General features: G+C 52.9%; 1 protein-coding gene across 1 annotated transcript; it reads left to right on the top strand.

The window, feature by feature from the left end:
• The first annotated feature begins 10,004 nt into the window (after positions 1 to 10,004).
• Positions 10,005 to 22,595, top strand: ELAC2 (elaC ribonuclease Z 2). The gene is made up of 24 exons (XM_033076947.1): positions 10,005 to 10,195; positions 10,260 to 10,310; positions 10,381 to 10,451; positions 11,065 to 11,129; positions 11,727 to 11,784; positions 12,268 to 12,336; positions 12,845 to 12,994; positions 13,509 to 13,567; positions 14,328 to 14,386; positions 14,478 to 14,550; positions 15,353 to 15,465; positions 15,991 to 16,089; positions 16,531 to 16,669; positions 16,745 to 16,830; positions 17,675 to 17,784; positions 18,044 to 18,140; positions 18,255 to 18,393; positions 18,650 to 18,688; positions 18,840 to 18,949; positions 19,372 to 19,471; positions 19,542 to 19,662; positions 19,873 to 19,951; positions 20,592 to 20,736; positions 21,730 to 22,595. Exons 1-24 carry the CDS (start codon positions 10,005 to 10,007, stop codon positions 21,970 to 21,972), a joined length of 2,466 nt encoding a protein of 821 aa, XP_032932838.1. The 3' UTR covers positions 21,973 to 22,595.
• Positions 22,596 to 23,247: the final 652 nt, after the last annotated feature.

Raw genomic sequence — 23,247 nt, 5'->3', positions numbered from 1 at the left:
TAAGCCCAGGCACCATAAATAGTCTATTTTTCAAGGACTCCAAGTCAGTTGTAGGCTCAAAGCCAGAACCAAAATTTGGCAGCTGTCTTTGTTTAGTGATTAATTAAAATGAGGTAACAAAACGAGACATATCTATTAACGAGGGTATTTGCAGCGTCAGTAGAGGATTCCAAATGGCTGATTTTTTCCCCTTTTAATCTTCAAACTTCTTGTTAGGAAAACAAGCTCTTCCTCCGGCCGCAGGCGGGTTGGGAGGGAAGGGCTGAGCCGCGGCCCCTCGCCTGGGCAGCGGGAGGGGAGCGGCGGGCAGGCCAGCCTTTATCTTTATGGTCCTCTTCCTTTAAACAAAGCAAACCTCTGCATAAAGATTTTTCCAGTTTGGAAATTTTATTAGACCTTAAAGTAAACTTCAATGGAGAGACCCTTGGCTGTGACAGAGGCAGGAGGGGGGAAGCTTTGCACATCGCCAGCCTTTCCCCAGCGAGTGCCACCCAGTGGGACTAAAACGGGAGTGATGGAGGCAAAGGGGCATTTTCCAGGCTCTTTTCCACATTTGCCAGACAAACAGGGCCAAACCCATGTTCCCTCCTTGTCTCGAGGCAGCAGCACACAGCATTCTGGGCACCCTGAGGAGGTGTGACCAGACAAGGTGACAAGGAGGAGGGTGAGGATGGAGCCTGTGAGGTTCGTTCCCATCCGCTGTGCTCTCAGCTCATCCCTGCCACTGGATGCATTTCCTAGCTCGGAAAACCAAGTGGAGCATGAAGCTGCCCTGTGTGGGAGGGGCCTGTGGTCAGAGGAGGGGGTTAAAGTGTGTGCAGGGGTCAGAGGCAGCTCTCAGGGGTGTGTGAAACAGGTTCACCCTCCCCAAGGTTCTAAAGACTTAGCCACATGGGAAAGCACCCAAGTATGAGGAAAAGGGAAAAACATCCCAAAATAGTTTAGTCTTGTTTTCTGCACTGAGACGCCCAGACAGGGTGGGAGTTCTGGTTGTGTCTGAGCTAAAAATTACAGTAAATAGAGAAGTGGCTGCAAAGCCCCATGTTCTGGATAAGAGGAACATGTGCAAACACTGTCCATCAGGGCAAAGCCACACTGCAATAAAGGACCATAAATAAATGAGGAGGGGGATGGAGTGAAATGAGCTCTGTGTCAAGGGTGAACTGTCAGCCACCCACTGAACTGTGTGCTCTCTCCAGTTTGTTTCATGTGATGACTGGGAGTGAGGGGAAGCAGCTTTGTACCTAGGGACCACTGAGCAGAGGCAGGATCCCAGCATCTCTCTCTGCATGGGGGTCTGGCCCCACTGAGCCCACTTGGGACCAAGAGGGGCTGGTCCTGCCAGGACAGAGCAGCTCTGGGCTGTCCTGCTCCTCCTGCACCACTCTGCTGGGGAAACCCCAGCACAAAACCCTCTGGAGGAGGCAATAGAGTGGGTCATCCATTTTACAGGCAGAGAGGTCCTGAAGGGATCTGCTCTTGTGGCACACAGACCATGTGAGAAGCAGGATGGGGAGAGGGCTGGAGCTCAGAGTGGAGGAAAGCCCTCTGCTCCTCCTTGGGGATCACTGCCCTGGGGAGGAACGGGGGAATACATTCCATGAAAGCTCCACGGTCTTCTTTAATTGCCAGGAGTTGCCCACATCAAGCACCAGCCTCAAGGCCCTGTGACACGAGTCCTGGGCTGGGTGAGCTGGTGAAAACCCAGCAGCAGCTTGGGGTCCTGGGCTGTCCGAGCTGTGTCTGGAGCTGGCCCGCGGGCAAGGTGCCATCCTCAGAGGGGCAGGGTGCCATATGCCATGTGCCAGTGCAGGGTTACAGCTGCACGGGAGGGGAACAGGGCACCCCGTGGGGCAGGTGCTGCTGCAGGAGCTGGCTCTGCTCCCTGGGCATGGGCCCTGGCAGCCTGGCCCTACCGCAGGATTTACCCTGGGGATGTTAAAGGTGACACTGAGGACAGGTGACAAGCAGTCAGGGGCTGGGAGCTCTGTGCTGTGCGATGGAGGGAGCGTCCAGATTCTCCAGATAGGGCACAGCCCAAAGCAGCAGCAAGTGCTGGAGAAGGAGTGGAGCACGGAGGGGATGGGGCAGTGCAGGGACAGCGCAGGGACAGCTGTGGGCACAGAGCAGGGCAGGGACAGTCAGGGGGACACAGAGCAGTGCAGGGACAGTCAGGGGGGCACAGAGCAGGGCAGGGACAGGCAGGGGCACAGAGCAGGACAGGGACAGTCAGGGGGACACAGAGCAGGGCAGGGACAGTCAGGGGGACACAGAGCAGTGCAGGGACAGTCAGGGGGGCACAGAGCAGGACAGGGACAGTCAGGGGGACACAGAGCAGGACAGGGACAGTCAGGGGGACACAGAACAGTGCAGGGACAGTCAGGGGGGCACAGAGTAGTGCAGGGACAGTCAGGGGGACACAGAACAGTGCAGGGACAGCTGTGGGCACAGAGCAGTGCAGGGACAGCCAGGGGGGCACAGAGCAGTGCAGGGACAGTCAGGGGGGCACAGAGCAGGGCAGGGACAGTCAGGGGGACACAGAACAGTGCAGGGACAGTCAGGGGGGCACAGAACAGTGCAGGGACAGTCAGGGGGACACAGAGTAGTGCAGGGACAGCTGTGGGCACAGAGCAGGGCAGGGACAGTTGTGGGCACAGAGCAGTGCAGGGACAGCCAGGGGGGCACAGAGCAGTGCAGGGACAGTCAGGGGGACACAGAACAGGGCAGGGACAGTCAGGGGGGCACAGAGTAGTGCAGGGACAGCTGTGGGCACAGAGCAGGGCAGGGACAGCTGTGGGCACAGAGTAGTGCAGGGACAGTCAGGGGCACAGAGCAGTGCAGGGACAGCTGTGGGCACAGAGCAGGGCAGGGACAGTCAGGGAGACACAGAGCAGTGCAGGGACAGCCGGGGAGACACAGAGCAGGACAGGGACAGCTGTGGGCACAGAGCAGTGCAGGGACAGCGGGACATCAGGAGGTGGCTGCAGGGTGGCGGAGGGGCTCGGGAGGCTGCGGGAACTCGCCGGGGCTGCCCCATCCTCGCCCCCTCCCCGGTCCCGGCAGACGCGGCGGCGGCGGAGTCGCGGTGCCATCTAGGGCCGGGCCCGGGCCCTGCAGCGCCGCGGTGCGGGAATGGGATGGGGAATGGGATGGGGAATGGGCTGTAGGAATGGGATCCGGGAATGGAATGGGGGTATGGACTAGGGAAATGAGATGGGGGAATGGGACGGGGGAATGGACTGCGGGAACGGGATGGGGGAATGGGATGGGGGAATGGGATGAGGAATGGAATGCGGGAATAGGATGCGGGAATGGAATGGGGGAATGGGCTGAGGGAATGGCATGCGGGAATAGGATGGGGGAATAGGATGGGGGAATGGGCTGCGGGACGGAGTGAAACCGTGCCCGGACACCACATCCCCGCATCCAGGCGGTCTCTCCAGTGCCCAGCCCGGAGCTGTGCCCGTCACTCCCGTCCCCACGGTGCCCGGAGCGCTGGGAGCTGCCGGCCCCGGGCACCGCGCTGGGCACGCACGATCCGCGGGGCCGAACCGAGCCGGGGGTCCCGGCCCGCAGCGGGGTCCCGGGGAGCCTCTCGGGCAGCGAGCGGGGTAACCCGGCCCTGGAGCTGTGCCCTGGCAGTGCCCGAGGTGCCCGAGCAGGACCGGGGGGCCAGGAGGGGATGGAGCCACTTCCTTCCTCCCAGTTCATCCCCACAGGACAAGGGACAGGGGTACCACTGAACTCACCTCAAACCGGGCACTTTCAGCTGGGTGACACCGTCTGGGTTTTTGTAAATCATGGGCGGGGGGCAAAGAGCAAATCACAAGGAGAAGGATTCTGTTCCTCCTCGAACAAACAGGAATTGATTTAATTTTTACTTTGACAGGGAATATTGAAAATAATCACAAGTCACTGCATCTGGGTGTGAGGTGTTTACCTTTCTTTTATTGAAAGAGCAGAAAGAAATACCCCTGGACTGGGAAGACTGGGAGAGGGAGATTGGGCTCTGCAGGGACCAGGCTTATCCATACATCTGCTCCTCTGGCAGACACAGGACCAGGGGGCTGGGGCAGATTGCAGATAAGAAAAGTAAACTCTTCTTTAATGAAGCTCCCTGGGTTACACCTTGCTGCTGGCTCCCTGAAATCATTCTAACTTCAAGTATTTCTAAGGCCTAATGATTTTTTTTCTTTCTCATTTAGTTGCTTATGTCCTTGCATATTTTTTTTATTTTTTTTTTAAGTTTTTTTTTGCTAAGGCAGTGCCTGTCATGTCCTGCATGACTTTTTGAGAATTTCCCCACTCCTCTGCCAAGTACTATCATTATTTGTTGCTGAGAAACAAGACCTTTTCAGCAAAATGTCACTAATCTGAGGGATGAACCACCTGAAAGCTCAGCTCTTAAGGTAATCCTCCCCACAATCTCCATTCAAATCCCTTATGGCAAAAGCAGCACTGTCAAATTGCTTTCTCCTCCTGGATTCCCTGTCTGTTCCCCACTACTCAATGCCATTGGTAACTGCAGTTATCCCTCAGGAACCGCAGGTTTGCAGGGTAAATCCCCCCTGGGGCTGTGCAGAACCAAACTCTGCAGGATTTAATGTGAATCCTTGGAGCTTTTGGAGCTGTAAGTTGCAATGCTGAGAAAGAGGGGACCCTCTGTGAGAACCTCCTGCTGTCCCACACAGTCCCTTGTGCAGGGTCACCACAACCCACCTGGGGACTTGGGGGTTTTGTTACTCACAAGGGAATCTGGGAATTCTCAAGGTTCACCCAGAAACATTTGCTCACGTGCATTTCCATGTCAAGGCATGGTAGAGGAGAAGCTTTAGGGATAATTGAACAATATCATGCCCTTCTGGGTGCTGTATAAAATTGGTGCACACAAAGCTCACTCCAAGGAAAGGCTTAGGGACACTCACACAAGTTCCCAGGTCACCCCTGCATGCTTTTGTGTTGGGCACGATGTTCCAGCCACTGGTCCATTTGGGATTCCATTTTGTGCAGTTTCCATGAGCTGGACTTGCCTCTGAGGGGCTGGCAGGGTGGCCAGGAGCAAGTCTGGCCCAAAGGCCAGTGGAAAAGGGGTCTGGGACAGCCTCCTGGAGTATCCATGCCCCAAGGTCATGCTGTAGGTCATGCAGGGAAGTCCTTGCCATGCTGAGGTCATGCTGACCATCACTTTCACTCCTCAGTGGCAGGGTCCTGTTCAGTGGTGGGTCAGGCCTTGGGGCACCTTCAGGGAGAGGCTGTGAGCTGCCCACACTCTGCAGCTACTCCAGTTGTGTATGAAGGCAGTATGCACTGAGCCCCAGCTCCAGCTGCACGCCCTCCTGGCTCAGAGTGATGTCCCCATCCCTGGGAAGCCCTGAGCAGCTTTTGGCAGGTTCCCAGACCTGTCCCTCAGAGTGTCCTCTCTTGATCCCTGCTGTCTTTGGGGGATTCTCTATGCCTGGGACCAGCATCTTGTGGTTATTGCTTTGCCCTCAAGATCTATTTTCCAATAATTTTGCCTCTTATCTTGACCAGGCTGGTTATCTTTATGAGCCACTGGCACACCAAACTCTTCATATTGTCCTGTGCTGTCTTTAATCTCTGTGTAAACCTGCTCTTCTAATAAACCCCAGACTGCAGGGGATGATGATAATCAGTGGAATACACAGCAAACAAAGGGAAGCATCGGCATCACCTTGGGAAAATCCCAAAGATAAGGATCCTCCCTCATCTGTCAGTGGGGCCTTTTGGGATATTACTTTTAAATCTCTCTTGTGGCATGGCTGATGCTATCAGTGCAGCTGGGTTAGTTACCCAAACTCTGCATTACTGTGTGTTATTGCAGCATTACTGGGCAGGACAGGGAGCGTTTCCCTGCAGCCCTGAGGCAGTGCTGGGTTTGTGAGGACTCTCCAAGTTAGGGGTGGTTATTGTGTGATCTCTGCACACTGCAAGGGGAATGAGGCTTGGGGGGAAATCGGATTGTAATTCAGCATTTCATATCAAAGGGTCAGAAGACCAGCTCCAGGAGATGTGTGTGCTCCTGGAGCAGTGCCATAGAAACCCAGAATGGCTGGGTTGGAAGGGACCTTAAAGTTCATCTCATGGGCAGGGACACCTCCCACATCCCAGGCTGCTCCAAGCCCGAGTGTCCTGGCCTTGGGCACTGCCAGGGATCCAGGGGCAGCCCCAGCTGCTCTGGGCACCCTGTGCCAGGGCCTGCCCACCCTCACGGGGAAGAATTTCTTCCTAATATCCAAACCTACTGTCTTGTCCCTCCAGGCCCTTGTAAATCATCTCTGTCCATCTCTCTTGTAGGGTCACTTCAGGTAGTGAAAGGCCACAATTAAGTCACCCTGAAGCTTCTCTTCTCAGGCTGAACAATCCCAATTTTCTCAGTCTTTTCTCATACTAGAGATGCTCCATCCCTTTGATCATCTCTTTGATCATCTTGGTGGCCTCCTCTGGACTGGCTCCAGCTGCTCCATGTCCTCCCTGTGCTGGAGGCCCCCTCAGGGCCCTGCTGGTGGCACTGTCACAGCAGCTGCAGAACGGGACACGAGCCACCCTCAGTCATTGCCTTTGTAGGAACTACAGGGACTGAACTCTGGGATGTCCCCACTTATCCACAACCTGTTAGCATAGGACACTTCTCATCTAAAACCAGGACCAAAACTGTGAAACAAAAGGCATTTCCTCGTTAACCATGTCCCAGTCTTTGAAATTTCTGCCCCTTTGTGAGATGCCAGAGCACCTGCAGCCCAAAAAGTAAAGGATTTTTGTTTGCTGCTGTTGTGAGTCTCTGATCAGGTTCAGGGGTTTTTTACACTTACAGTGAAATCTTCATGAGACTGAAGAGGCTTTGCAGGCAGTTCCGTCACTCTGCAGGAGTGACAGTTCTCTATACTCACTTGTGCAGACACCCTCAAGCCAGCAAGGTTGAACAGGATTGCCAGGGTTCACTTGATGAAAAATACCACACACTTTCTTAGTTGCTTCACCCACTAAAGAAACATTGGCTGGAACCCCCGTGCCAGCTGGTCAGAGCCCTAAGAAAACTGTTGTGCTTCCAAAGGTATTTAAAAAATGTATTAGGGACAAAAAAAAAAAAAAAAAAAAAAAAAAAAGGAAAAATATTTTCATGCTTCCTCATTCACCTGACCAGAAAAGCCATGGCAGGGGGAGGGATCAATGCAGCAATGCAGCAGGAATGAGCAGAGAGAAGTGGCCTTTGGAAACTTTTATTTGGGAGCAATTGAAAAATCACAGAATCACCGTGTCTTGAGTGGGAAAGGACCCACAAAGATCACCCAGTCCAGCTCTTGGCCCTGCACAGACACCCCAACAATCCCACCCTGTGCATCCCTGGGAGTGGTGTCCTCCAAACACTCCAGGAGCTCTGGCAGCCTTGGGAATGTGCCCATTCCCTGGGGAGCCTGGGCAGTCCTCCTGTGGGCCCTCAAGGCTCCTCACCAGCTTTGTGTCCTTCCTTCTGACTCTCCCTAAGAGCTTTAGCTCTTTCTTATGTTGTGGTGCCCAAAACTGTCCTCAGGACTCAAGGTGAGGCAGAGTTTGAGATCTAAACAAGTGTTTCCCTTCTCACATGGGGAGCAGAGCCAAGTGCCATGAGTGAGTTCTGGGCTGCAGCACTGTCATGTGTGAAAAGTGGGTGAACAAGGAGTTTGCCACCCAAAGGAACAGACCTTTCATTTCATTCAGAAGTGAGGAGAACCATGCTAATTTGAGCTGCTGTGAAGAGATGGGAGTCAGGAGAATGGTAAATGAATTACAGGTCTGAAGAAGGACTGACAGAACAGCTGTGATCAGCATGGCAAGATATGGGGGTTTGCAGAGGTTTGACTGAAAGCATCACTATTAAACAAAGGGAAGAACGCTGGCACTAAGAATAAAGGGAGGCAGTGTTTGGAAAGCAAAGCACTGGGAAAGATAAGGTTTTCCTTTGGAACTCAGGGAGACAAGGGATATTGATGGTCAGGGTTGTTTATGTTGGGGTACTCTGGTTACAGTAACATCAAGTGGCTCTTTTTGAAGCCAACAAAAAGCTCCAGAGAGCTCACACAGAGGCTGGAGAGCACAAAAATAAACAGAGCTGCAGCTGGGTGTTCATGCACAGGCCCTCAACAGGCTCCTGTGGGAGAGGAGCAGCACAGAATGGGGGAGCCTGGAGAAGCACAGTGGGGATTGGGGATCAGAGGGGCTTTGGGAGGCTCAAGCTCCTGATCAAGGCCAGGCCAGGGCCCTCAGGGCTGTGTCCAGCCTGCTCCAGCAGCCAAGGAGAGGAGAGCTGAGTGGGTGCTTGCCCCATTTTTGAGAGCTGTAATGATGGGAAGGATGGCTGGAGTTCCCCTGAGAACAAGGCCACAGAAATATTGAGCTTGCCAACAGCCACCTGCCTGCTCCTGCTGCCCCGTGGCCCAGGCTGGGCTCTCATACTCACACTGGCAGGCCCAGCTCCTGGGCTTTGGCTGCGAGGAATTTCCCTTTCCTTGGGTGAACCTGCAGAGTTCAGCACAATTAGCACCCAAATAAAGAGGGCCATGAAACAACACCCATGTACTGCCAGCTTAAGAGCTTCTTCACAAGCCAAGGGAATATTTCTTCCCTTTTCAGTTCCACAGCCACTGCTCCAATCTACCCCAAAAAGGCTCTTCTGGATTCTCTGCTTTCCAGGATCCTGCTGCTGCTTCAGCCAAGCAAGCAGGACAGTCTGCCTCCTCTGAGGGTTAAACAAGAATGCAACCTGTACACTCATAACCACTGCTGGATTCTAAAATATTCCTCCCGTTTTACACATTCCTACTCATGCTACAGCAAGTGTGACACTTGAAAAGCAGAAACACATTAAAGCTTCAAAGTTCTACTTGAAAACGCTGTCTCCAATTAAATCTCTCTTGTAAATTGAAATGTCCTACTGACATTAGGAAGCATTTTCTTAGAGAGAGGGCGATCAAACACTGGGACAGGCTTTCTCAGGAAGTGGTTGGGAGGAAGAGCCAGAGTTGTGAGTGAGAAGACTGTGAGGGGATAAAACCCCGGGGGTTCCCGTTTTGGGGAAGGCACCAGCATGGCCTGAGTCTGTGTCACTGCACAGGGAATAAATGAGTGGATTTATGGGACGAGACATCCAAGACTGCCATGAGACACCTGGGCTGGAGCCGCTGAGGAAAGCGGCTCTGATGGGGGGAATGGGGGGCGGGGGTCCAGCGGGGCCATGGGGTCAGGGGAGCCGGGGATCTGTGCCCAGCAGCACCAGTGTCCGGGATGGACGGGCAGAACCCCGGGAGTGGCCGGGCCGGGAGTGACTGCACAGAACTCCGGGAATGGCCGGACACAGAACCGGCAGGACTGGGCACAGAACCCCGCCAGTGGCTGGACCAGACACAGAACCGGTCGGACACAGAACCCCGGCAGTGATCGGACCGTACACAGAACCAGCCGGACCGGACACAAAACTGGCCGGACACAGAACCGGCCGGACCGAACACAGAACCAGCCGGACCGGACACAAAACTGGCCGGACACAGAACCGGCCGGACCGAAGACAGAACCGGCCGGACCGAAGACAGAACCAGCCGGACCGGCCACAGAACCGGCCGGGCCGGACACAGAACTGGCCGGACTGGACACAGAACCCCAGCAGTGGCCGGACCGGACACAGACCCGGCCGGACCGGACACAGACCCGGCCGGACTGGCATCCCCCAAACACCGGCCGGCAGAGCCCGGCCACGTGACAGCGGCCGGACAGGACGGCCGCGAGCCATGGGCGGAGCTCGCTCCCCATTGGTCCGCCCGCAGCATGTGACAAAGGGGCGGGCGGAGCGCGGCAATCCTCGCCGCCCATTGGCTGTGCCGCGGCGGGGCCGTGACGCGGTTGGCGGCGGGGCGGGCGCGCGGATGTGGGCGCTGGCGCGGGCGCTGCCGCCGGGCCGCGCGCTCGTGTGGCGGCGGGCGGGCACGGGCAGCGCGGCCAGGGCCGACCGGGCCATGTCCGAGGGCCCCTCAGCGCCGCGGCCCGCGCGGCGGCCCAAGGACGTGCCCCGGCACGTGTGGGCCCGCGAGCGGCGGCGGAACGCGGGCACGGGCCTGGCGGGGCCCAACACCGTGTACGTGCAGGTGGTGGCGGCTGGGAGCCGCGACGCGGGAGCCGCCGTGTACGTGTTCTCCGAGTTCAACCGGTGAGTGCGGGGCTGGGAGCGGGGCTCCCCTGCCGGGCCTGCCCTGACGCCCCTGTCCCCCCAGGTACCTGTTCAACTGCGGCGAGGGCATACAGCGCGCCATGCAGGAGCACAAGTAAGTGGGACAGCGCGGGGGGGACACCCGGGGCTGCTTCGGGCCCTGCTCACCCCTGTGTGCCCCGCAGGCTGAAGATCTCCCACCTGGACAGCATCTTCCTCAGCCGCGTGTCCTGGGCCAACGTCGGGGGGCTGCCGGGTGAGTGCGGGGAGCCCGGCGGGGCAGCTCTCGGGGGTGTTTGAGGCAGCGTGGGGACGGCGACATCACTGTCTGAGGGCTGGGCTGTTCAGGGGCTCTGCGCTGCTCCCAGCTGCTGTGTGGGCTCTGTGACAGTGCAGACACGTGGTGGGACAGGCCCTGCCTGTCCAGCATGCCTGGCTTCAGCTTCCCAAAATCTGGAGCAGAAGGTGCTGCCAGCAGGGAGCTGTTTGGTGGATTAGGCTGGTTTGGGTTTAAGGAACACATAGAAGTTTGTGGGCACCATAGTCCTCAGTGCAGGATGAGATTTGGACAGGTGGCTATGACTCTTGTCTATTAAAATTCTGGAATTTTCCAAGTAAAGGAGATTAAGGATCTGTTCAGGTGCCTTGCTCCAGATTAATTTTGTCAAGATGTGTAGATAAATTCTTTATCTATAGCAGCAAGTGATTTGTTGAAACTGCCGCACAAACTGAGGCAAAACTGAATTCAGGTCCAAGTTCAATTCTGGCCCTTGTGGTGAGGCCAAGCACTCCTGAACAGAGAGGGACCTTTTGGTATCTACCAGTGGTTACTGGAGCTGTGATGAAGCTGTTTCTCTGCTTGCTCTCAGGTATGATTCTCACACTGAAGGCTATAGGGCTCCAGAGGTGTGTGTTCCTAGGGCCACCAAAGCTGGTAAGTATGGCAAGGTGCAGAAGGGACAGCAAACCCTCAGAGTGTTAAAATAACCCTGGAACTGGGAGAGCTGGTGACAGAGGGAATCTTTGTGTAGGTGTGAAATGCTGGTCTGAATTAGTGCCAGCTCAAAGGGCTGCCTTGAAAATCCAAATCTCTTCAGTTACAGGATAGCAGAAATCTTCTGCTTCTGTCTTGTAGCCTGATAAATCAGCTTTTGGGAGAAGGGAGGATCTTTGTTCCCTTGTCTGCTCCCTCCCCATTTTATGTTACTAGAACCTCAGTCTCTGGTCTCCTGTTTAATGTGGTCCTTGCCAGTCTAATGCCGTGTCTGGACCAGAAATTTGCAGTCCTCAGCATTGTTGTAGTGGTTTTATTTCCTTGCAGTTTCTGCTGACTAATTGCATGGATGGAGGGGGTGGGGACAGTGGCTCTTTCTCTTTCTGAAGGTGCAGTGCCTGCCAGAGGTGGGACACCTGCCCAGAGCTGCCTGAGCTGCTCAGATCTGGCTGACTGGCTGTTGGTTCTGTAGCTGCTGGAAGGCTGTTTGTCATGGCACTGCTTGTGCCCCCTCCTGATCCCCTGTCTCTTTTCCAGCAAAACTACCTGAAAGCCATTCGCCTCTTTCCTGGTCCCCTCAAACGGATGGATTTAGGTACGTGGGTCAGGGATTTGGGTAGCAGGAGAAACTTGGAGCTTTTTGTTTCATCACTAGCTAAAGGCTAGAGTAACAGCTTCAGCCTCTGGTTTAGGCCCACTGGAGGGTGTTGTAAACGTTTGTTTTGCTCTGATACACTGTTCAAACCTCTCACAACAGTGTTTCCAGCTCTGTTTCTGCTCTGGGGCTGCCAGGCTGGCTCATGCAGACAGCATTTGGTTTTAAAACACTGAAGGCAGTTTGCTTCCAGAGTCTGCCAGTGAATTTCCTCACTGGGGTATCCTGGACTGCTCCCTGAAGATGATGGGCTTTTAAAACTTTAATTATTTTCATTAGGGTTTGCAGTTGGGCAGAGAAAGGGAGGGGGAGTGTTTAGCAGGTTGTGTTTGAGAGACAACGACACTTTTCTGATTTATATTCTTGAAGAGTGTGGATCTTTGTTTATGCACTTGTTAATGGCGGTTTTTGATCTCTTCCCAGCTGTGCAGTTGCACACAGAGCCGGAGTACAAGGATGAGACAATGACTGTCTACCAAATCCCTCTGACAGGTGAGCACTGGTGCTGCAGGAGACAGGGGAAGCACGTGCTCAGTAAGCACAATGAAGGCTCAAGGAGCAGCTTCTGTTTGCCAGCCTGAGTAAGCAGAGGTTCATTAATTTGCTTTTCTCAGGAGAAGGATCTCATTTAAATAACAAGACCTGCAGAGTCAGGGCTGTGGCTTGTTCCTTCAAGTGTGGGTGGATGGACTGCTTTGTGAAACATCCCTGGATTTGGCTTTCTCAGTCAGCTGTGTTCTTTCTGCTGGAAACTCTGATTCTGAGGGTGCAGCACAGACTTGACAGAGTTTAGCAGTTTGGAGAGAAGGACTTGGATGAGGGATGAGATCCTGAAATAAGTGACTGGAGAATGCAAGTGCAAGCGAGACTGGGGGAAAGAGCTCTGTATTTTGGTGCAGTTTAAACCTCACTGTCATGGAGGAGGGAATGCTACTCCTGCTTTTCTTTTATGTTGTTTTGATTGAGTGCTCTTTGTCTGCTTTTATTGGATTTGGGACAGGAAGACCACTGGCTGCTGAAAGTTCATCCCCCCAGAGTCCTGGAGCATCTCCCCAAGGTGGAAATAGCCCTAAAGGGGACACAGGGCCTGCATCCCCGAGAGCTGCACAGCAAAGCTTGGAGGAAGGAAAAGAAAGCCCAAAGAGAACAGGTGAAACATGGAATGGCCTTTTTAACTTTAATGAGATGAAGCCAAACTAAGGATAGGAATTTGTCCTCTGAGCCATTTACTTTCTGAAAGTGAGGTCTGTAGAGAAGCTCAGCTGGAAAGTTGCATGGAGCAGAAAGTGCTCTGGTACTTTGGAAGTTGACAGAACTTAAAAGGCCTAGAAATTAGATATTATGGTTGGTGCATAGTGGTGCTTATGGTGAGTGTGATTAGTCCCTGTAGTAGTTTGATTCTGGCAGGGATGGATGCTCTAACCTTTGTAATTTAATTACAGGTGGCTGCTGGGCTGATTGCTTTTCAGTCTTGGTCTTTAGTTTGGCTTCCTGTATCTGAAGCCATGGGCTCTGTGACCTTGGGTGTTCATAACATTTTGCTGCTGGGCTCCTAGTAAAGTGGATAATGTTCCTGTTAATGCTGTAGCAAATTTTGGCATGTTTTGGTTTTAAGAAAAGTGATAGTGAGTGATGATTTTTAGTAGTTTTGCTTTGTTTTACAGGTGAGGAGCAGAAGTGTGCAAGGAGACATCCTGATCTGGTGACAGCTTTTCTTTGTAAAGTAAGTTTGGGCACAGGGTCTTTAAGCCAACACAGAACAGATGAGAGAATAGAACAGAGTATTTCAGGGGGAATGGACATCAGTGATCATCTATAACCACAGGATGAGTTGGGTTGGAAAAAACCTTAAAGATAATCTCATTCCATGCCCCTGTGGGTAGGGAGCTCAAGTTGCTCAAAGTCCCATCCAGCCAGGTCTTGGACACTTCCAGGGTTGAACCACCCTGTCCAACTGCCTGGCTACTTCAGGCTGCCCAAAATTTAAAGCATATTATTAAGGGCATTGTCCAACCGTATCTTAAACACTGGCAGGCTTGGGGCATTGACCACTCCCAGTAAGGAAAAGTTTCCTAATGTCATCTTGCTGCAGGGATTTAACTGGAGACAGCGTTTAAAGTAGAACTTTGAAGCTCTAATGTGTTTCTGCTTTTCAAGTGTCACACTTGCTGTAGCATGAGTAGGAATGTGTAAAACTGGAGGAGTATTTTAGAATCTAGCAGTGGTTATGAGTGTACAGGTTACATTCTTGTTTAACCCTCAGAGGAGGGCAGGCTGTCCTGCTTGCTTGGCTGAAGAGCAGCAGGATCCTGGAAAGCAGAGAGTCCAGAAAAGCCTTTTTGGGGTAAATTGGAGCAGTGGCTGTGGAACTGAAAAGGGAAGAAATATTCCCTTGGCTTGTGAAGAAGCTCTTAAGCTGGCAGTACATGGGTGTTGTTTCATGGCCCTCTTTATTTGGGTGCTAATTGTGCTGAACTCTGCAGGTTCACCCAAGGAAAGGGAAATTCCTCGCAGCCAAAGCCCAGGAGCTGGGCCTGCCAGTGTGAGTATGAGAGCCCAGCCTGGGCCACGGGGCAGCAGGAGCAGGCAGGTGGCTGTTGGCAAGCTCAATATTTCTGTGACCTTGTTCTCAGGGGAACTCCAGCCATCCTTCCCATCATTACAGCTCTCAAAAATGGGGAAAGCATCACTTTTGAAGGCAAAGAGGTAAGATGTGTCTGTGCTTCTGCTGAGGCTTTGCCATTCTCCCTCCTTCCCTGAGCTCCCAGGGTGACAAGTTTTTGTGCAGAATGCTTTGCCTGGCACTAATCCTGGGGCTGTTCTAGGTTGTTGCTGAGTGTGTCATGCCTGGGGCTGTTGGGGTGGTGATCAGGGAAGTGAATTCCTGTGTGGGTATGGCTGGGTGTTTGCTGTTTGGCAGAGCTGCTTCATCTCCCCTTCCCTAAATGATGCAGATCTAGGAGTGAGCTAGTGGAGTTAATCCCTGCATTGTTTGAATCTGGGGATTGAATGCCTGTGTAGCCATCTCCTTACTCTGCACCTCTGACACCAAAAGAAATTCAGTAGTTCTGGGATGTGGGTTCTGGATCTCTCAAACACTGGAGTGAGAGGCAGAGCCTGCTCTGGCCGTGGCCCAGGTAATCTGCAAGTGAAGATCCTAACCTGGGAGACAGGATCACCACATCTTTGTGTCACAAGAATTTTATAAAGTCTTCCTTTCCTTACGCGTGCTTTTGCTACCATCTGAATCTGTCATGGGAACCTAGGAACTGCTGAAAATCCCCTCCTTGGGTTAGGTTGTGGTTTCTCTGAGGCCAGGATTGGGATTTGCTGTTTTTTGCTGATTTTGCTGTGTAATGGGAGCAGGAAGGGCCCAAGATCTGCCCTGACTGGGTTTACTGAGTGTTGGGAGTGGCTGCTGGGCTCTGACTGAAGGAGTGAGACACAGAGCTGCAGGAAGGCTGTGTCCAGGCTGGCTGTGGTGTGAGCACTGTGTATCTGCCTGCAGCTCTTACCTGAGGAGCTGTGCACCCCCACTGACCCTGGCCCAGTGTTCCTTGTGCTGGAGTGTCCCCACGAGGGCTTTGTGGATGCTGTCTGTGAAAATGAGACCTTCCAAAGGTAGGGCTGGGGCACCTGCAGTGTTTGGGGAAGGACACCTGGGCTGAGTTTTGCTCTTCTAGTCTAGATGTGCTGTTTGGCACTGTTAAGGAGCTTGAGATGCAAGAAAGGGTTTTGAGGCTTTTAGGAAAGGCAGGACCTGTGGGGTTCTGCCTCAGGGACCTCCAGAGCAGGAATGTGCCCTGGTGTCTGCCTGGGGAGCAGTGGAGGCTGCTGCTTCCCTCGCTGCTGGAAGCCTGGACTGCACATAACATCTCTGTAGGGGTTGTGCAGAAGCACTTGGGCTCCTGGAGGTTCTGCAGAGGTTGCTGATGGAGGAGAGGAATTGCCCTGTGGGACAGTGGAGATTTCAGCAGAGCCTTTTGCATTGGGTGGTGCAGAGCCTGGACTCCAGGGTCATGCTCTGAAAATCCCTGCTCTGCCTGCCTCAGGGGCCATCTCTGCTAGCACCAACATGGGAGAGGAGAGGGGATGCCAAGGACATGGACTGGAGCACAAATGTTCTTTCTGTTTGAACGTGTCCAGGTACCAGGAGGGAGTTCCTGAGCACCAGGTGGCCTTGGTTATTCACATGACCCCCGAGTCAGTGCTCCGAGACAGCCGCTACCAGCAATGGATGCAGAGGTACGTGATGCAGTGTCCCTGGGCTCCTGTCCCTGGGGGCAGCAGCCTGTTCTGGTGCTGCACATGTTTGTTCCAAAGTAAACTCCAAGCAGCAACTGACCGAACCAGAGGACACAGCCTTAAGCCGTGCCAAGGGAAATATAGGTTAGGAATAAGTGTTTTACAGAAAGAGTGATCAAGTACTGGAATTGTCTGGCTGGGGAGGTGGTGGAGTCTCCATCCCTGGATGTGTTTAAAAAAAGATTGGATGTGGCACTCAGTGCCATGGGTTAGTTGAGCTGTTGGGGCATGGGTTGGACTCGATGATCTTGGAGGTCTCTTCCAATGTGGTGATTCTATGGAAAAGAGCTCAAAAAGGAGGGCTATGCTGGCTCAGGTGAGATTTTAAGCTCAGGTATGCACGTGTGGCTGAAGCTGTTGACCATTATTGTCCTCTGACAGATTTGGGCCTGGAACTCAGCACTTGGTGCTCAATGAAAACTCCTCTGCTGTGCACAACCCACGCAGCTACAAGATCCAAACTCAGCTGAACCTCATCCACCCGGAAATCTTCCCTCTGCTCACCACCTACCAGAGCAAGGTAATCCAGGCCCCCCTCGCCCTGTGCCTCCTGCCCTCAGCAAAGGCTGTGTCTCATGTCCCCCTCCTCCTGCAGGAAGCAGAGGCTGTGTGCCCTGTGCCCATCGTGCGAGGGGAGTGCCTCCTGAAATACCACCTCAGGCCACAGCAGGAGTGGCAGAGGTCAGTGGCAATCTTTTTCTTTCCAGATTTAGGTGTTGGCTTGAAGCAACTTTTTGGTGAAGGAGGGCACTGTGTTAGGATCCACTGCAAATCCTTTCTGGTGGCTGTGCTGGGGCAACTTTTGAGGGCTGTGTCCCTGCCCCTAGAAGTCTCACACAAGGTGTAGCATGTGAAAAAGTGAACCTCTGAAAACAGCACCTGGCCAGTGCTTTGGAGTGTTGTTTCTGTCCCTTGCTCCTGTAACCTTGTGGTCCTTTGTCTTGAGCCATGCTGTGCATCTGGCTGTGGCAGAGCAGATGGGGTCAGGGAGAAAGTTTTTGGGGAGCCCAGGGAGAGTCTTACCTTCTGAAGACCTAGAAAGTGTGACATTAGAGCTGAAAACTCCAGGTGGTTAGACAGTCTTTGCTCCTGGTGGGCAAAGAGATGAAGCTGCTCAGTGAGAACCTTAAGGGCCAGGGACCACAGGGGGCAAGGGAATTTCAGCCACTGTAACTCAGATTTCTGGCTTTGTTGGGCACAACAGGAGGGTGGCTGCTCCTCTTCCAGGACCTTCTGTGCTGCCTTGCAGTGCCCTCTAGTGCCTGGCAGCTCTGGATGGGATGAAGTGCTATTGCAGGAGCTTCACTTTGGTGGAATGATCATTTCTGTGCCTGGCTCAGCCCAACCAGGCCTTCTTGGCACACACCACACTTGTGAATGTGTCTTTTCCAACCCCTCAAAGTGGAAAGAGCATTTGTCTCCTTGTTGTAAGGCTGTTTTGTCACAGGAATTTGGCACTTTGCTCTGAAAAGGGCTGTTTCAGTTCCTTCCTTGCCCCATCCTGATAGGTGGCCTGTTGTTGCAGAGATGCTGTGACTGTCTGTGATCCTGATATGTTTGTTAGTGAAGCCTTGGATCTCCCTGACTTCCAGACCCGTGTGAAGGAGTGCAAAGAGAGCCTGTCTGCTGTACCAGGTACAGATCAGCAACTTAGCTTGGATCACTGTGGTGGAAAATAGGAGCTCTTGGTGACTCCCTGCTTCAGAGCCCAGATGAAGCTGTGAAGTGGTGGGGCTTGTTCTGCCTTCCCTTATAAACCTGCTGCTGAGGGGGGCAAAAACAGCTGTGCTGGCCATGTTGGCTCTGGATTACTGGGCTGGTGAATTAAATGGTGTCAGACTGGGCAGCATGTGGAGAACATTTGCCTAAAATCCTTGTTGTCTGTTTTCTCTAGGAAATGTGAGTGCTTATCCTGAAATTGTGTTCTTGGGAACAGGATCTGCAATCCCAATGAAAATCCGCAATGTCAGTTCCACGCTGGTGAATACCAGGTAAACCCCAGTGCTCTCTGATCCCTGCCTTCCAACCCAAAAGATCCCCCTCCCCACAAGGCCCTGCTCAGAGCTCTTGGAGTGGCCTCCAAATGTCTGTGTCACCTCTCACAGTGCTACCCGGTCCCTGCTCCTGGACTGTGGGGAAGGAACCTTTGGACAGCTCTGCCGCCACTATGGAGAGCAAGTTGACCAAGTGCTGTGTAACCTCGTGGCTGTGTTTGTGTCCCACATGCACACAGATCACCACTCGGTGGGTTCAGGCTGAGGGGAGGGGCAGGGGCTCTGTGCAGCTGTGCTCTGAACCTTGGGACTCAGCTGTAGCTCCAGCTGATGAATGTGGGATGAATGTGCCCTGCTCTGCATTCATTCCCCAGGCACTGCTGAATCTGTGTTTCTAATCCCCTCTCCCTTGTTGGGGCCTCTGGGCTTGCTGAGCAGTGGCTCTGTTGCCACTGACTCCCCAGACCCTTCTGACTGCCCCTTCTGTCTCCTGTGTTCCTTTGCAGGGGCTGGTGAATATCCTGATGGAGCGGCGGAGAGCTTTTGTAAGTGGTTCCTCTGCTCCTCAACGTGGCTTGGGCTGAGAGGAGGGGAACCTCAGAGTAGTGGAGAAGCACCAGCCTTTCCCTAGCATTTCTTCTCTCTGATTTGGTGTACACCTAGCACTGATTTTTTTCCCTACCTTTGCTTTTGCAGGCAGCCCTTGGTCAGGCTTTCAGCCCTCTGTTTCTGGTAGCACCTGAGCAGATCATGCCTTGGCTGCACGAGTACCACAACCACTGTGAGGAGATTCTTGGAGACATCAAGTGAGTGTTCTGTGTGAACATGGAGAAATGTTCTTGGTCTTTATTCAAGACAAACTCCTGTCATCCATTCCCCCACCCGTTTGTTGGAGGTGACTCTGCTTATACTGCCTGTAGAACAAGGATATGCAGTTTGCAGGGGGCAGGATAGGGTTTGTTACTCTGCTGTGCTGCTTAATAGAGGCTTATGGTGCAGCATTCCCTTTGCTGTAGGAAAAGGGAGCTGGGCAGGTGTATGAAAGAGTATTTGATAGTGGGGTAGAAGTGATTGGATGAGTTATTTGGACACCAATGAAAGCAATAGGCAATACAGATCACCAAGGGACTGAACTGAGACTGAGAAACAGGAGCAATCGGCTGATAAAGAGAAGACCAGGTTTTATTTTGTACCTGTCCTTAGTTATCTCTTCTTCCCTCCCTCACAGAATGATTCCTTCTCAGTCTCTTGTGAAAGGCTGTGAGAACTTCAGACCCAAAGCCAAGGAGTTTGTGAGCTCTCTGTTAGAGAGCTACGACCTGGCAGAGGTGAGTTCCTGAGCTGAGGGGCTCTGTGGCTGGAGGGCACCTGGAGTCTAACACTTGTATCCTTGTTCAGTTTCAGACCTGTGAAGTCCAACACTGTAAAAATGCTTTTGCATGTTCAGTGATCCACAAGTCTGGCTGGAAAGTAGTTTATTCAGGAGATACAATGCCCTGCATGGCCTTAGTGCAAATGGGTAGGTAATAAATCCCTCTGCTTGAGGGGGTAATAAAACTTCTCTGCTTGGAGAATCTCTTGGAGAAAGATCTCCATCTGTCAGTGTGCAAAGTGGGCACCCCAAACCTTTGGTGCTTAGCAAGGGACTGAGGAGGGATAGGAGGGCTCCTGTGGGCAGTTGGGCTGGTCAGAGTTCAGCTGAAGATTGAATATGTGATTGTCTGCACAGGTAAAAATGCCAACCTGCTGATCCATGAAGCCACGCTGGAAGATGGCATGGAGAGGGAAGCTATAGAGAAGACCCACAGGTGGGGTGTGTTCTGCTGTCAGGTTTTTTAGGAAGGGAAAGGTGCACAGCTGGGTATAGTCCTTGGAGCTGCTAGTGTAGGGCCCAAGTCCTGTCAAAGGTTCTGGTGTGTGTAGAGCTCTTCTACACTAAAGATGGGGTGTTGGTCACTGCAGCAGCTCTGAAATCACCACAGCTCCTCACAGCTCCCCAAAAGAAATGGGGAAAGCCTTCAAGCTACAAGTTGACCAGCCCAAGGGAAAGACCCTCTGCATGGTTGCATTTTGGGACCAAGCTCAGGAGGTAGAAGAGTCATGTCACCCCCACAGCTCAGTGAGAGCACTGCAGCCAGGACTTCCATGTGCTGCCCCCAGAAATGTGGGAGACTGAGAGCAGCTGCTTGCAGCTCCCTGTGAGTCACAGTGCAGGAGCTGGGCCTCTTGGCACTCCTGGGACAAGTGCCTGTCCGCAGGCTATTGAGCTCTTAAATGCAAGGCTCCAACAATTACAGCTGCATTCCTGCACTGGGGGTTGTGTGGAAGTCAGGGAATTGCCTGAGGGACAGGGGCCTGTGGCCTGAGGTCAGATGGTGTGGTGTGACCCTGGGTGCAAGCAGCAGTATCTCCCAGCCTGGCTGTAACCAGGACATGTTCCTTTTGCAGCACAACCTCCCAGGCCATCCAGACTGGGATGAAGATGAATGCAGAGTTCATCATGCTCAATCACTTCAGCCAGAGGTATGCCAAGATCCCCCTGTTCAGTGAGGACTTCAGTGAGAAGGTCGGCATCGCCTTTGACCATATGAGGGTAAGTTGGGAGCCTGGGGCCAGGCCAGGGAACAGTTATGGGATGGTTGCTCATGAATTAAATGCTCCTCTTGTACTGGATCATTGCTCCATCTCCTGAAGAGCAGTCTCTGAAACAGCTCCTTTAACTGCTGGCAGCAGATACCTTGTGCCACCCTTTCTCCACACCAGTGTGAGGTGCTGATGGCCCTCAAATCCAACTCTTAACACACTGGGTTCTTGCTTCGTGTCAACTCAACACTTGCTACTCCCAGCCAAAAAACCTAATTTTGCTTCCATTTCCATCCCAACTGATGAGCTGCTCCAGTGGCTTTCTGTAGCAGACATCTGGGAGACAAAAACTGACAGAAGGATCTCATGGCAATGAGGGGAGCTCACTGTCAGTCAGAATTTGTACTGGGTCACAGCATTTCTGTCAATAACTTGTTGAGGTCAGGGCTGCTGGGTGCAGCTGCTGCACGCAGGAAGGGGCAGTTGGTGCCTAAAGAGGCTGACCTGGAGCAGAGGCTGGGCAGTGCTAAAGGAATAAAGCAGGGATTTATTCCAAGCCCTTCCAAGGATTCACCTTGGGCACTGCAAGAGCCCGGCCGTGGCTCCAGCCAAGATGGAGCCCAGATGGATCCGAGTCACGAGTTCTCACACTTTGATCACTTTGGGGCCATTTCCAGCTTGGCCTTCATTGTCCAATTCCAGCTGCAGCTTCTGCACTCCCATCCTCCCAGATTCTCTCCTCAATTCGCTGCTGTTTGCACTTTTTGGGGCTGGAGCTGCAGCAGTGTCCTTGGTTCTGGGCTGGAAAAGGATTGTTTTGTGTGCCTGAGCTGGGAGGAGAACTTGTGACACTTTGTGTGGAGTTCAGAGTCACACACCAATGCAGTGCAGAGTCTGGGAATATGAAAGCTGGAACTTAAGGCGCTGTCTGCACAGGCCAAAGGCGAGGGGGAACGAGGAAATCAAGCAGCAGTTCTCACAGGAGCTCCTGTTTGTGTTTCAGGTCCGTTTCAGTGACTTCCCGGCCATCCCCAAGCTGATCCCCGCCCTGAAGGCTTTGTTTGCAGATGACATCGTGGAGATGGAGGAGCGGAAGGAGAAGCGGGAGATGCGGCTGCTGAAGGAGACTGCCCTGGTCCTGGACAAACTGACCAGGGGGGACAGCACGGAAGCAGCCTGCCAGAAACGGAAACAAGCCAAGAACCATCAGGAAGTGCCAGACAAGAAGCTTAAAACAGCCAACTGAGAGAGCCAAGGCTGGGAGTGCTCTGCTCTGCTCTGAGAGAGGAGCCTGGCTGTCCGCAGGCCTCGGAGCGTGCCGTGCTGCCAGCACCTCGGGAAAGGGGCTGGCCTGGGCACCTGGGCTTGCTTGGTCATCATGGATCTCCCTGGGCTGCAGCTCCAGTGGGCTGGCAGCAGCACTGGTCCTTGTGGAGACAGGATCTGCCCACACAGCTCCTGTTCTGGGGGCTCACCAGTCCATGGGGCATTCTTTTAACCAAATAATTCTTCTCTCTGAACTGTTTTAATTTTGGGGCTTATGCTACAAGGTATTGATAATGTAACAGCAGCAGGTGTGGCCTTTGCAAGAGATCAGGTGTGAGAGGCCCCGGAGGGGCTGTGGGTTTGCCAGAAGGAGGTGAGCTGGTCTCAGTGAAGGGGGGCATAACCAGCTATGAGAAACCAGGTGATAGGAGGAAAATTAACAGTAAAATGGGACCTGATTTTAGGTCAAATTAGAGAAGATACATTAGTACTTCGGTGTTCCCATTTTATTTTGGTTTTCTCTACTGGTTTTTTGTTTCAGAAGATCAGTTTTCCAAACCCTTTATTTACAATCTGAATAAACCACTTGCCATCCTCCAGAAAGCTGTGTTGTGTCTGGATCACTAATGAGGAAACAAAAACCTGGATTTCTCTGGTGAATGACCTTGGCTGGCTGATTCAGCTTTGGGGTAAAAGGCCAAGATCTTGCCCATCAGAACTGGATCATGCTGGAGCCTCATGGCTGTGAGTGTCCTTGGGCAGATTCCTGTTCTGGATGCAGGGGCTAGGACAGCTGGCACAGCAGGCAGAGAGGGGAGAGGTCTCTGGTTAAGAGGAGTTTTTCTGAGGCTTTTTGTGGATCAGCTTTGCTTCTTCCCTTGCCACTGCTGTCACTGCCTGTGTTTGGGAGTAGGAGGGGAGTTCTGTACTGTGTCAATTAAGAAGTTCGTTTTTGGAAGCAACTTAAAGACAGCCAGACCCAGCTCAGGAGATGATACTTGCACACAAATCTTAAGACTTCATTTTAAGTTTATGGGAAATTAAGGGACAAACTGTCAGCAAAGCAACTTTTGTTGATGAGCTATGTTTTAGTGTTATGCTTGTCTAAAGCAGAAAGAGGAGAATATTCAGCTGTGTCCTCCAGAAAAGCTCTGCTGGGCATTTATGAGTAGCAGGGGTCTGGGGAAAAACAAAATGTTCCTGTTACTGGAGCAGGCTGGGGTGACCAGGGGAGGTCCTGGTTACTGCTGGGGTG

Source organism: Catharus ustulatus, chromosome 20 (genome assembly GCF_009819885.2).
Source record: "Catharus ustulatus isolate bCatUst1 chromosome 20, bCatUst1.pri.v2, whole genome shotgun sequence".
Classification (NCBI taxonomy): domain Eukaryota; kingdom Metazoa; phylum Chordata; class Aves; order Passeriformes; family Turdidae; genus Catharus; species Catharus ustulatus.
This window is presented reverse-complemented; position numbering and strand designations above follow the sequence as displayed.

Excerpts from the sequence above, each read along its gene's own strand:
- ELAC2 (XM_033076947.1), top strand. The coding sequence starts at position 10,005 with ATGTCCGAGGGCCCCTCAGCGCCGCGGCCCGCGCGGCGGCCCAAGGAC. Across the intron at positions 13,568-14,327 it reads TGACAGCTTTTCTTTGTAAA|GTTCACCCAAGGAAAGGGAA; the intron begins GTAAGTTTGGGC and ends TGAACTCTGCAG. Across the intron at positions 17,785-18,043 it reads GAGCCTGTCTGCTGTACCAG|GAAATGTGAGTGCTTATCCT; the intron begins GTACAGATCAGC and ends TGTTTTCTCTAG.